At 43.0% G+C, this 13,889-nt stretch overlaps 1 protein-coding gene across 3 annotated transcripts in view; it reads right to left on the bottom strand.

Annotated features, from left to right (window-relative positions):
* Positions 1–519: 519 nt before the first annotated feature.
* The window catches only part of LOC135115576 (C-type lectin domain family 2 member L-like), a 63,291-nt gene continuing 49,921 nt past the window's right edge, over positions 520–13,889 (bottom strand). For 2 of the 3 annotated variants that reach the window (XM_064032492.1, XM_064032493.1), the window contains 5 exons: positions 13,848–13,889; positions 13,506–13,654; positions 11,885–11,963; positions 11,498–11,646; positions 520–3,341 (listed from right to left, as the gene is read on the bottom strand). The exon at positions 13,848–13,889 is cut by the window's right edge and continues 111 nt beyond it. In XM_064032492.1, coding sequence (XP_063888562.1) covers positions 2,886–3,341; positions 11,498–11,646; positions 11,885–11,963; positions 13,506–13,654; positions 13,848–13,889 — 875 coding nt within the window. In that variant the 3' untranslated portion in view covers positions 520–2,885. The other variant, XM_064032494.1, reaches the window with a different exon arrangement.

The following is a 13,889-nucleotide window of genomic DNA, read 5'->3' as shown; positions in this document are numbered from 1 at the left end:
ATGTAGCTGCTATAGGGTTACTGATGTTATTGCTATTATCTGTGGGTGAGTATTAGGTATGTTTTATTATATTTCATAGCCTGAAGCTGATTAAGGAGAAATGAGAGTATTCCCCTGGGAAAAGGCAGGGCTTTTACTGGAGTGGCGAACCCCTTATCTCCGATGGCCCTGGACGTTGCCCGTATCAAGCGTAAACAAGTAGGAGGTAATGGCCAGCCCGACACCCCAAATGAGTGCCGGGGATCAGTGTTATGCCACGCTGAGCGGCCGATCGGACTGAACCAGCATATTTTGAGATTGGTACTGGAAGAGCTGATGACTTATCCCTTTATGCCTCAATGGAGAGAGAGAGAGAGAGAGAGAGAGAGAGAGAGAGAGAGAGAGAGAGAGAGAGATCTGTAAATTAAATAAATTGCGTGGGTCGTCATGATACCAGAATGTAATGTACTGATGGGCGCGAGGACACTGGACTATTCCAAAATTTTCTGTAACAAAGTGATGTGGAGAGAAAGGGCACCATTAATTATCTTATACCTTTATTCAGTACAATATTGAGAAAACGAGCACTTCTATGTTAAGCTTGAACTCTGGGCATAGGCTAGCATGGAATGTCACGTACGATAATGATATGGTGATGACCTGAGACGTGTGGGGCGACTTGGGGAGACTTCTCTGTGTTTTGGGTTAGGGGAGCTGAGATGAGAAGCTGTAAAGGAAGGGGGCAGGAGCTTTCAAGACCTTGCTATAACTAGATCTTATACATAACGAAGTTACATTTCTCAGATAATATTTGAATAGCTTTAGTGTTTTCATCTGAGGGTTGGATTAAGTTTAGATTCATTCAGTTCATTAATCTCAATACTGATCTCTTTATTGTGTAGTTGTAGATAAGGACTTGAAAGCGCATCATATATTTATCCCAGAGATGAGTACAGTCAGTCTTTGGAAATAAGTGAGCCAAGATTATTGCCATTTCCCCCACATTTCTCTTCCTCTTCGCCGGGATGCTGTTATAACTTCACTTACAGGGGACGAGGGGCGGGGTGGCACAGTACAGGGAGTGCTCGGGCCTGCCACAACCTCCCTTGACATCCCCAGGCCCTTACCCTTCACAGCAACGTAGTACTGGGGGACGGGGTCTCGCAATGGAACAAGGCATAACAAGGGAAGGAGCAAATTGCCTGCATCTTCCTGGAAATAAAGGTTGGGGGGGAGAGGGGGAGAGGAGAGGATGATTTGTTGGTTATTGCCTGCCATCCTTGTTACACCACCACTTCCAGCTACACCCTGAAAACCCTTAATGAACGATCGTGTAGTGTAAGTCGCCTCCGCCACTTCTGCAGGATTTCTCTGCATCACCCGTGTCTACAAAACGGCGCTACGTTACCTCTACTTCTGCTGGAGAACCACCTTTGTATACTCGTGGCCAGAAACCGAGGCACCCAAAGCGCTCCCGCTGTGAAGGTGGTGAGACAGCAAAGCGCTTCTGAATGCGGGTTGCGGGAACACACTACGTAAGTACAGTAAGTGTGTTATGGTGCCTGGGTTCTGGCCACGGCTATAGGAGGTTCAGGGCGGAGCTAGATTAATTAATGATGGAATGTTTTGATTGAATAAACGTCCATACTTCCTGGGAACTGTGTGTGTGTATGTGTGTGTGTGTGTGTGTGTGTGTGCTGTTATCATGTCCTGTCAACTTGTAAACCGTACACACACAGACACACACACACACACACACAAACATAGCATACATAAGTGTACCCAAGATAATGATAATAATAATAATAATAATAATAATAATAATAATAATAATAATAATAATAATAATAACATCTTGACTAACTCTCAATCTCTCTATTGATATATAACCCTAATTAATACTAGATAGACAGCTATATAGATAACAAGTATAGCTAGTTAAAAAAAGAACAAGAAAAACAACCGTAGAAGAACACACACACACACACACACACACACACACACACACACAGTATCACTACAAGAGGTGAGGGAGGGGGCGAGGGAGGAAGAGAGGAAGGAGGGAAGGGTTGTAAGAGAAGGAAAGTAAGTTAGTATCAAGAAATTAATTAATACTTTCCTTGGTAATAAATGAGGGCGGTAAACTAGACCAGAGAGAGAGAGAGAGAGAGAGAGAGAGAGAGAGAGAGAGAGAGAGAGAGAGAGAGAGAGAGAGAGAGAGAGAGAGAGAGTATATTTAAGGCCTCTCTATAACGTTTCATTATATTATCTATCACAGTCTATCTCCCCTTCTATTTAGCCCCGCCTGTCAACCTCGAGTGTTACACGTGGAATTGCACTAATACAGTTATAGTAATAACAGCAATGACAACAATGACAAGTACAAGAACATACAGTAATGATGATGATAATGATGATAATAATCATAGTATATAATAATAATTCATAATCCCTTCTTCTTCTTGCTCTTCTTCTTCTTTTCTTCCTCTTCCTCTTCTAATATAATACGACTCTTTAATTACATATCAAGTCGTAATGAAAAATAAAAGAAAAAAAAAGAAAAAAGGGAAGAAAAAAGAAGACAGGAAGAGAATAAAGAAGAAGAAAAGTCCTGCTACAATTTAATTACCACGTCTCTTTTTACTTTCTTTCCTTTTTATTTTCATTTTTTTGGTTCCCAATTCATCTTTTATTTGCTCGTTACCCGTTCAATACTGAGAGAGAGAGAGAGAGAGAGAGAGAGAGAGAGAGAGAGAGAGAGAGAGAGAGAGAGAGAGAGAGAGAGAGAGAGAGAGAGAGAGAGAGAGAGAGAAGGTCACGTGCAGGTCAATGAAGAAGGGAGGGAAGGAGGGAGGGAGAGAGGATGGGAGGGTAGGACAGGTCACCCTAAGATAAACATGACCAAATCACTCTAAAGTTTTGGGAGACAGAAGTAACTCAAGGTTCTCCTGGGAGGGGGAGTTCTCCTCTATGGAAGGGGGAGATAGAGAGGAGGGAGAAGCCGGGACTACCTCCACTTTGGGACCTGCAGTTTCCTCCTCCTCCTCCTCTTTCTCTTCTTTATCCTCCTTCTCCTCGTCCTCCTTCCGCTCCTTTTCGCTACTCGGAGACACCACGACAGTTTGTATCCTTGGCTTGGAGTTCTGTGGGTTGGGTTTGGATGGTGCTGCTCCTCCCTCCTTCTGCATGCTGGTGAAGGATTTGAAGGACAGGCGGGGCATGGGCTGCGTCTGTTGCTGCGTCTGCTGCTGTGTCTGTTGCTGCGCCTCCGCCTCCTGCTGCCCGCCGCCGCCGCCTCTCCCTTGCTCCGACTCCTCCTCCTCGAAGTGCCCGTAGCCGTAATTAATGATTCCCGGGTCCACCTGTGGCAAGACACACCTGGTCATCTCACCTACACTACCACCACCATTACTACCGTCCACCACCACCACCACCATCACTGTTTATTTGTGTTTATATTTGTTTACTTTTTTGTGTGTGCTTGTGGGAGGGTTCTCTCTCTCTCTCTCTCTCTCTCTCTCTCTCTCTCTCTCTCTCTCTCTCTCTCTGCAATTATTACTAATGTTATTATTATCGTCTTCTATTTTATTTTCTCCTCTTCCTCTTCTCCTCTCTCTATTTTCACGATTTTCTCTGTTTTCATCTCTATTACTTTTATTAGTATCATCTTCTCTTGAATTTTCTCCTCCTACTCCTCGACTTGCTCCTCTCACCTCCTCTTCCTCCTCCTCCTCCTCCTCCTGCTCCAGTGCTTTATGACTGAGCTGTTAAAATGTCATCACCGATTATGAGAATTAGCAAAGTCTTAATCCCATTCCTCTCCTCTTCCTCCTCTTTCCCCTCCATTATGTCCTCCACCCCTTCCCGCCGCTAGCTCCTCCCACCTCGCCTTAAATCTCCACCAGGTACCTCCACTAACGCCCTTCATTCAGCACACTAGTCCCTTTCCTCTCATCCCCCTGCACTCAGCCTTGCCCAGACACCCCGTAACTCTTGCCTTAAGCCCTCCTGCCCTGCCTCCACCTCTTCATCGCCTCCGTCTGTAGCCCTGGAGGAGGTGGTGGTGGTGGTGGTGGTGGTGGTGGTGGTGATGATGATAGTGGTGCATTCCTGACGTCTATGTGGCAATGACTTCAGGTGGAGAGGAGGTGGTGGTGGCAGGGGTAGTGGTGGTGATGGTGGTGGTGGCTGGAGGGGTGGACAGGGAGGAGGAGGGTGTGGAGGAGGAGGTGGTGAAGGCGGTGGTGGCGGCAGGAGGGGCGGAGGACGCTGGAAACACCTGTGCCCTGGAGAAGCCTGGATTGACCACACCTGAAGGCGCCTCCACCTGTGAAAGGCACCATAGCGCTACACGGCACCGCCCCTGTGCAAATCAAGTCCTGCCCTGCCCTACGTCACGTGCCCTTATCTATAACGCTGCCCTCTCACTATTCTATCCACCTCCCTAATGCAAGAGTTAACCAGTACTCCTAGTCTTTCATTACTATTCTGTCCAAATCCCTAATGCAAGTTAATTCTGTCCTTTCCTATGTCATACAGGTTTAACTACAACACAAATTTCTCACTATTCTGTCAAGCTCCTTAATGCAAGAGTTGACCAATACTCCCAGTCTTTCATCACTATTCTGTCCACCTCCTTAATGCAAGAGTTGACCAGTACTCCTAGTCTTTCATCACTATTCTGTCCGCCTTCGTAATGCAAGAGTTGACCTGTACTCCAAGTCTTTCATCCCTTCTACTGGTACACTCAGGAACTCTCTACCTGATTCTGTATTTCCTCCTTCCTATGACTTACACTCTTTCAAGGGGGGAGGTTTCAAGACACTTCTTTTAATTTTTTATATAACTATTTTCTCTAGGGACTGGAATCTTCAGTGTGTGTGTGTGTGTGTGTGTGTGTGTGTGTTTTCGTCCACACTACGGACCATATTCTGAAACACTTCCTCGCCGCACCTCCTCTACTTTCAAAAGGCTCTAGTTGAAGTGGCACGGGGTTTTAAGGCTGTTTTTACAATTACAATGATATATTAACATGATTTCTACGTTATTAACAGGAGAAACGCTCTTCAGAACTCGGCTAATCATCTCTATGGCCTTTGAAAACAGTCATGGTGAGAGAGCGAAGCGTTTCAGAATACCGGTCGTTGTACACCACACCGTCTCATGAAAGCCTCCCAAATCTTCTCTACTAGCTTACTACATATTATTTTGCGTTCCTGACTAGCCTCTCCAGTACCTTGTAACTTTAAGATAGCCTGCCCCCACCTCCCATCCTTCCCACCTCCTCCTCCTCCTCCTCCTCCTCCTCCTCCTCCTCCTCTTCCTCCTCTATACCTCACCGCCGCCTCTATGCTCTAACTTTTCATAAGCACTGTAAGATTTTTAGTGTTTTCCCTTACTCATATATTTTACGAAACTCTTCTTCTCTCACAGGCCTTTACACACACACACACACACACACACACACACTCTCTCTCTCTCTCTCTCTCTCTCTCTCTCTCTCTCTCTGCTTCTGAGAACTCATACCTCTCATACAATCTACTTTTTTTACTTCAACATTTTCATAAGCATAATATTTCTTCAGTTTTTCCCTCCTTATTCAAATATTTTACGAGCCTTTTTCTCCTTCTTCAGCAGGTTTCTCTCTTTCTCTCTTTCTCTCTCTCTCTCTCTCTCTCTCTCTCTCTCTCTCTCTCTCTCTCTCTCTCTCTCACCTCACAGCTTTCCTCTATTTCATAACTCTCACGTGACCTATTTTGCTTATAGCTAGTATTTCAACATTATTCTTCTCACAGCTGCAAAATTTCCATGGGTTTTCCCTCTTATTTAAACATTTTTTAAGAAGTCTTTTTTTTTCTCTCTTTTTTTTTCAGCAGGTTTCATTCACACTCTCTCTCTCACCTCACAGTTCATTACCTCAAGATTATTATCATTCACTTATTTATTTTGTTTATTTATTTGCCATGAGCGTATGATCTCTTCCGTCCTCCCCCCACACACTAGACCGTTATAACAGCCTCTTACTTTCCACCTGCAAGCTTTTACACACATACACACACACACACACACACACACACTCTCTCTCTCTCTCTCTCTCTCTCTCTCTCTCTCTCTCTCTCTCTCTCACAGCTTCCCTCTGCTAGTTCTCTTCCCTCTCACAACTCTCCCTTTAATCTCCCATAACCTCACAACATTCTCCCGTCTTGTCCCAGCTCATTCTCTCCCTCTCTCTTCCTCGCTCCTCTCCCAATGAACTGTAAGTGTCTGCTTGCTTGTAGGCAGTACCAGAGAGAGAGAGAGAGAGAGAGAGAGAGAGAGAGAGAGAGAGAGAGAGAGAGAGAGAGAGAGAGAGAGAGTCTACCCACATCTTAGCCTACTTTCTTTCCTTCCTTCCTTCCTTCCCTCTCTCCTTCATTACTAATAATTTTGCTACTTTTTTATAATCCACTGGTGTTAAAATTTCTTGATATATTCGCCTCTCCACCATTCTTTACTGTAATATATATGTTCCTTATTCAGTATTCCTCATTGGCCATTGTTTTCTTAATTTAATGAGATGTTTATGTGGTACGAGAGAGAGAGAGAGAGAGCGAGAGAGAGAGAGGATTATTATCACTATTATTATTATTGTCATTTTTACTTTGCATTGTGTGTTTCTTGTTACTTGTCTCCAATTTCAATATGTATTTTCCATCTGGCTGAAGACAAAAGAATAAATTTGTCGTATTATTGTTACTACTGCTGTCACCCCCTCTTCCTCCTCTTCCTCCTCTTTCGCTTCTCTTTCCTCCTCCTCTTCTTCTCTCCTTCGCCTCCTCCTCCTTCATACTTGCATACATCTTCATCTTCCTGTTTCCTCCACCACCTCCTCCTCCTCCTCACTTCCTGTTCTTGCTCTTCCTTCGCCTTGTATTCCTCCTCCTCCTCCTCTTCCTCCTTCTGCTCCTTCACTGTACTTTTCTACTCCTCCTGTTCTTGCATTTCTTTCTCCTCTTTCTCCTTCTCCTCCTCCTCCTCCTCCTCCTCCTCCTCCTCCTTCTCCTCCTCCTCCTCCTCCTGCTCTTCCTTCAGATCTTCCTTCGCATTGCACACTTTCTCCTCCTCTTCCTCCTCCTCCTGTTGCTATTCCTACGCCATGCACACTTCCTCCTCCTCCTCCTCCTCCTGTTTCCCTTCCTATTCTTCCTTCACTTTGCACACTTTCTCCTCCTCCTCCTCCTCCCCCTCCCCCTCCATTCGCACCTTCGATCCACTAAGACTAATCGGCTTAAGGTTTCCTCCTCCTCCTCCTCCACCTCAGCCTCACTCCAGTTGCAGACCGAAACACAAGCATTCAAAATATTAACACGCCTCCTTGCCTGCCTGACTACTCCTGCCGTGCGTCACTTTCCCCTCCCGTACCTCCCGCCCCTTCATGAGTCAGCTGTGGGTGGGGATGAAGTTTCCGTGGGTGAGTGAGCGAGTGGGTGAGTGTTAAGGAGTAAACAAATGAAATAAGTAAATAAATATGTCCTTTTTGTAGTTTGTACGTATCTGGGAGAAAATTAATAGTCGTCATCATAATTCTGAACCGTATTGATTTAAAGGGACGGGTTTTTAAAGACTATATTCGAGACAGGTAATCACTAATGGGTGCAGGTGCAAGAGTGGCGCGGGCAGGTAATGAACGAGGCGGTGACGATGTAATAAGACTACCTCTGCTTATTTACTGCTCGCTGGTTAACAGACTGATGATGGGGAGGTTATGTCATCCGGGGTGGTGGTGGTGGTGGTGTGTGTGTGTCTGTACGTATATGAAAAATGAAACTTACTATTATTTCTATTACTACTACTACTACTATTACTCTATCGCAATGACCTGCAGTCTGTAATGGCGTCCCCTTTACCCTCCCCCATTTAATATATTTTAGGATCAGATGATAATGTTATCGGATTATCATTATGTATTTTATTGCAGTTTTAATGAACATGTAGTAGGTATTCGCCTTCCTCCCTCCCAGCACACCAGCAACACACCAGCAGCACACCAGCACACACCAACACACCAGCACACACCAACACACAACAACACACGCACAACACTTAGCTCTCTTCAGGCTGCTGGCTAACTCACTGGTTAGGAAAAAAAAAATATTTAGGCGATGAATTAATTGATATGAAAAGATTTAAACAACACACACAAAACAATAACAAATACTACTACTACTATTAATAATAATATTAATAACAATAATAATAATAATAATAATAATAATAATAATAATAAAACTCAGAAATTTAGAAGATAGAAAGTAGTTGTTTTCATTATTACTATTATTATTATCATTATTATTAGTAGTAGCTAGTAGTATCAGAAGATAATCAAGTATTGTGATAATCCAATGTGGTGATAATGAAGCCTTTAGACAGACTTGATCGCAGGAAACATTTACTGACGCAGGTGGACGCAGGTCTTGCTAATTTATTATTTGCATCAATATAAAAATAAATAAATAAATAAATAAATAAACTCCTGTGACATATGACCCTTGAAATCATAAATAGATATATGGAATCATCTGACAAGCTTCATGAACTGAGAATATCCATAAAAAAAAATGTAGTTTGTGATTTACTCGCTATGAATAATTAATGTTATGTATGAATCACCGAGGATGATGAATCGTAACCAGGTTAGCAATCAAGCGTCGTGATGCAGCATCAGGCCCGTGTTCTGAGGCGCTCTGCTCTCTCACAACTATTTCCAAAGGCCACAGAGATGGTTAGCATTAGGTAGGGGACAGGAATGAGTAGGTGGGAAGAGTAGGGGTGGAAGAAAAGGCTGGAAAGGGTGATATATATTGGAAGCGGGACACACACACACACACACACACACACACACACACACACACACACACACACACACACACACACACACACACACACACACACAGCAAAAATTAATCCAGATAATAAGTAAATAGCCCCCAAGTAACGAGTAAGAAAGAGTGGCTGCCATCTCCTCCGCTGAGGTCGCCTGCGCCGCCATGATAGTTTGTCAGAGTCTGGCCAGATTCAAATTTATTTTTTATTTCAAATTTTTAGCTGGTATATTTCTAAGTAAGTTTTTATGGTTTGTAAAAATATTTTGTGATGTTTTAAATGTTTTTCATACGTCTGTTAAGGGAAATATAGTGATTTAGCTGTTATTTCTACGTAAATATTGGTCGGGTCGGATTTCCGTTTTTTTTTTTTTTCAAGTGCCTCTACAGACTTTTCATTTCGACCTATAGTTAAGTGTTTGTTACTTCTAAAAACTGTTCATGACTTAAAGTGTTCTTTATTCCTGTTAAGTTAAATATGTGGACTTCAGAGTGATCTACATCCATTTTAAAGTGTGAAATGTTGACGTTTCGTATTTTTTTATTTCTTTATTTGAGCTGTTAACTAACTTTAAATTGTTTGTAAAAACAGTTCATACTTTTAAAGTGTTTTTCATTCCTGATCAAATCTGTGGACTTTAGAATTATTTTTTAATCGTCTGAAGATTCCAACACTCTTACTTTTTTTTTTTTTTCTTTCCTGTGAATTGTATATTTCTGCCTCTAAGGGCAGGGGAGGGCAGGGGTGTCGCCAAACAAAGCAAAGACAAGTAGTATGTGTGTGTGTGTGTGTGTGTGTGTGTGTGTATAGGAGGAGGAGGGACAGAGAGCGGTGGGTAGGTGTTAAACTTCACGCCTGGACAACAAAACACGCCTACCCAAAGTCTGGTCACGCGTAACATCGCCAGTTCAGTTGAGTGGCTGCGGAACACTGGAATTACCTTGTTTGCTTTGAATGAACTGCGCTACGTGAAGCTTCGTGAGGGGAAATACTTTTGTTATTGTTGCACCTACATGATACTCCTGTTTGTATTCAGTGTTTTTTTTTTTTTTTCTACCATTTATGTTTTGCTTGTCTTCTATTTGGTCATTCTGCTGCCATGTTCTTTAATTTCACGTATCATTCATCACTTTCGCTTCCTTGAGTGTCATGGTGGTGTCACAGTTAACGCAGCTCCATCCCTAGATTTTTTTTTTTTACAACATTTCACTCTTTTCCTGCACCGTACAATTTTCCTAGCCTTAACGTTAATCATTCAATACTCACTGACCCATATTTTACCGACAGTCCCCACATTTTCACTTGCACAGTACCTTCCTTCACAACTGAAACACCTCCCTCCCACCCACCCACCCACCCACACACACACACACACACCTGTCAGACGAATGCTTGGGGCTCTGTCGAGTATCCAACACCATCTGGTCTCGTTACCTCCTAACATCCCTGTCCATTCACACTGTCACGCCATAGACCCTCTCCATCCCATGTGCAGCCAGGCAGGCAGTTGATGAGATAGACGAGAGGCCATAAGCAGGCGAGGCGTGTTATACATTAGGGGTGTCAGTAAGTAGGGACGAAAGGGAATATGGGATGAGTTACCGCCAGAGGGAGCCGTTAAATTAAGCAGGTGAAGGCTGTGGCAGGGCAGCTGTGTGTAATGGTAGGTTTTGTCTGGCGGCCTGTTATGCGTCAGGTACCATATTTTGAAACACCAGCGCCGCACCTCTTCTACTTTCAAAAGGGTTTAGTTTAAGTGATACAGGTTTTTAAGGGTGTTTTCGTGGTACAGAGGCAGAGTAACAACATTTCTACATTGTGAACAGGATAAACACTCTTGAGAACACGGCTAATCGTCTCTGTGGCCTTTGAAAATAGTCGTGGTGAGGGAGCAGAGTTTCTGAATACTGCTCCTGGTGGTGAAGAGTGAAGGGTAAAGGGAATGTAGAGTGCAATGCAGTACGTGTCTTTCTGGTATGTAGTGGATGACAGTGAAGTGAATGCTGATAAAAAAAAAGGCAATTGTAACTTATTGAAAGGGTAAAGGGGAAAAAAATGTACTTTGTATGAACGTATGTATACTAGACCATAATAATTATTATAATCACATATATATGTACTGTAAGTGATGGTTTTCAGGTGAATAAACTTTTACTTAACTTGACTTTATGTAAATATGTGTATATGTATGTAAAATATGTAGGTGTATATGTATTAAAGACCAAAGGTGTGTGTGTGTGTGTGTTCTGTTTTTATTCACCACTTTTTGCTAAATATTACTATTTTGTAGAAAAAATTCCCATATTCTTTGTAAACATATTTTATCAATAAACTGCATCTACTATTACTATTATTATTATTACTACCACTACCATTATTGCTATTACTACTACTACTACTACTACTACTACTACTACTACTACTACTACTACTACTACTACTAATGATAATAATAATAATATTGATAATAATATGTCTGTATGTGTGTGTGTGTGTGTGTGTGTGTGTGTGTGTGTGTGTGTGTGTGTGCGTGTGTGTGTGTTCTTATCTATAATTGTATTTTCACAGGCCTGAGTCAAGCTCGTAATGTCTCGTTCTCTAAACTGTGTGTGTGTGTGTGTGTGTGTGTGAGTACGTGCACCACTTTCACCCTCACCTGTCTATCGTCGTCCTGGTCATCAGTAATCGCCTCAGGGTTCTTGGTGATGAACTCCCGCCTCCTGACGCAGACCTCCACGCTGAGCACGAGCACCACCACCCCGCACACCGCTACTACGGGCCCCACCAGCATGAAGGGGTTGTAGCCTGGCGGGGGGGAAGGAATCAGTGTTAGTGGCGGTGGAGGAGGGGTGTTGGTGGAGCGACGAAGGAGGGTTACACTATTTTATTCAAAGTGAGAGATGTAGGATAATAAAGGAGTAGGAGGAAGATAATATGAATGATGAGGAAGAGGAGGAAGGAAGAAGAATGTATGACGAGAGATTACACAATAACTACTACTACTACTACTACTGCTACTACTACTACTACTACTACTACTCACCAGGCACATAGTCACAGATCACGTAAGCAGTTTCACCATCGCTGCACGCCACCGCCACCCACGCTCCACTGGGCTCAACCTGCAACACACAGACACACTCACTTAACTCATAGATACACTGACAGACAGACAAATCAAACTAAAAATATGGAAAAAATAGGAAGGAAGATTATACTAGCATTGAATCATGAGCCAAATAAACTGATCAGCTCTCTCTCTCTCTCTCTCTCTCTCTCTCTCTCTCTCTCTCTCTCTCTCTCTCTCTCTCTCTCTCACGAACACAGCTCCATTTTCTTTTGTTTCCTAGCCATCTTCCCGTTTTCTTTACATATCCCGAGTTATTGGTGTTCCAGAATTTACGAGCCTCAAAATTCTTCCCCTTTACGATGTTTCCCCTTTCCTTCATCAGCATATTCTAACTTTTATCAGTATTTTCCTTCCTTTATTTACAGACACTCGTACACTTCCCTCTCTGCAGTACTTTTCTCCTCCCTTGTAGATATTTATTTTACTTAGTTTATTTATTACTCTCTTTACTCTTATTTCTCTTTGTGAACAGTTTCTCAGCCAGGAGGGAAAGAAGGCCGCACCAAGAAAGAAAGAAAATGAGAGAAAGAAAAAAATAAATAAGGAAGAGAAGGAAGAAGAGGAACAAGAAGAAAATGAAAGAAAAACAGACGTGAGAGATCAGTCTTTCAATAAAGCTAATAAAAATAAGAAGAAGGAAATGAAAGAAAACAAAAGAAAGAGAAAAGTCATGAAAGAAAACGAGGTGGAGAGACTTCTAGTCTATTAGGGGAGTCTTAAATATTTCAGTCTGGCAGTAAAGTGACAAATTGAATAATAAAATGAACGCCGGAGAGAGAGAGAGAGAGAGAGAGAGAGAGAGAGAGAGAGAGAGAGAGAGAGAGAGAGAGAGAGAGGACGCAGTAACAACTCAGCAAACCTCCTCCATCTTTCATCTTCAATCTTCCTCCTCGATCCTCCTCCTCCTCCTCCTCGTCTTCTTCTTCCAAAACTTTAAACTTTTTACAGGAATGAAGTAACAAGACCACAGGAAAGTTTTTAGTTGATTATGGATTCTAAATTTTTTCCCTCAATTCTTTTCCATTTCCAATCTTTTCCTTCTTGTTCTCCCCTTTTTTTCTCGTATTATTTTCCTTCTTCTTCTTCCTCCTTCATTATCCTCCGTTTTGTTCTTGTTCTTGAATTTCGTTTTTTTTCTGTAGCTCTATTCCTTTTTCTTTCATTTCCCTCCTCTTTTCATTTCCCTTCTTTCTCCTCCTCTCGTATTTATCCTTCTTCCTTCTCGTTCTTCTTCATTGCTCCTCCTCCTCCTCTTTAATCTCATCTTCCATCTCCTCCTCCTTCTCCTCCTCCTCCTTCTGCCTTTCCATTCCGGTGACTGCTGGTGTTTGTTCTTCCTTTGAGTTCCTTAGAGTTACCCTCATTAATTTATATATTTACTCAGCTCTTCAGTGCACTAAAGAATATGAGTTTGCTGGAGCTCACTCACGGGAAAATAAATTAAAGGTAATTCCCACGGGCTTAGTACTGAGAGAGAGAGAGAGAGAGAGAGAGAGAGAGAGAGAGAGAGAGAGAGAGAGAGAGAGACACTCACGGCGGCACACAAGTCCTGCTGTAGGCTGGCTGGCTCACTCCCTGCCCAGCGTGTGTAGTTGAGGGGCGTGCCGGAGTCTGCCCACGCCCACGCGTTGTCCCGCCCATGCTTGCGACGCGCCCCGAGCCAACTCCGCCCCGACATCACCTCTGCGGGACACCACATCACCAGTCACCTTTGTTATTGTGTCATCATCATTGTTATGCCTCATCATTACTACTACTACTACTACTACTACTATTACTACTAAAAATCTAAGCATTAAGTATCATCATCATCATCATCACCATCATTATCATCACATTAAACCACCACCACCACCACCACAATCGCCACTCGTACCCGTGATGAACTCCGCCTCAGTCCTGGAGTGCAGGTGGAGAA

The sequence above is a fragment of the Scylla paramamosain genome, chromosome 29 (assembly GCF_035594125.1).
Source record: "Scylla paramamosain isolate STU-SP2022 chromosome 29, ASM3559412v1, whole genome shotgun sequence".
Lineage (NCBI taxonomy): Eukaryota > Metazoa > Arthropoda > Malacostraca > Decapoda > Portunidae > Scylla > Scylla paramamosain.
The sequence above is the reverse complement of the archived record's forward strand: the minus strand, read 5'-3'. Positions and strand labels throughout refer to the sequence as shown.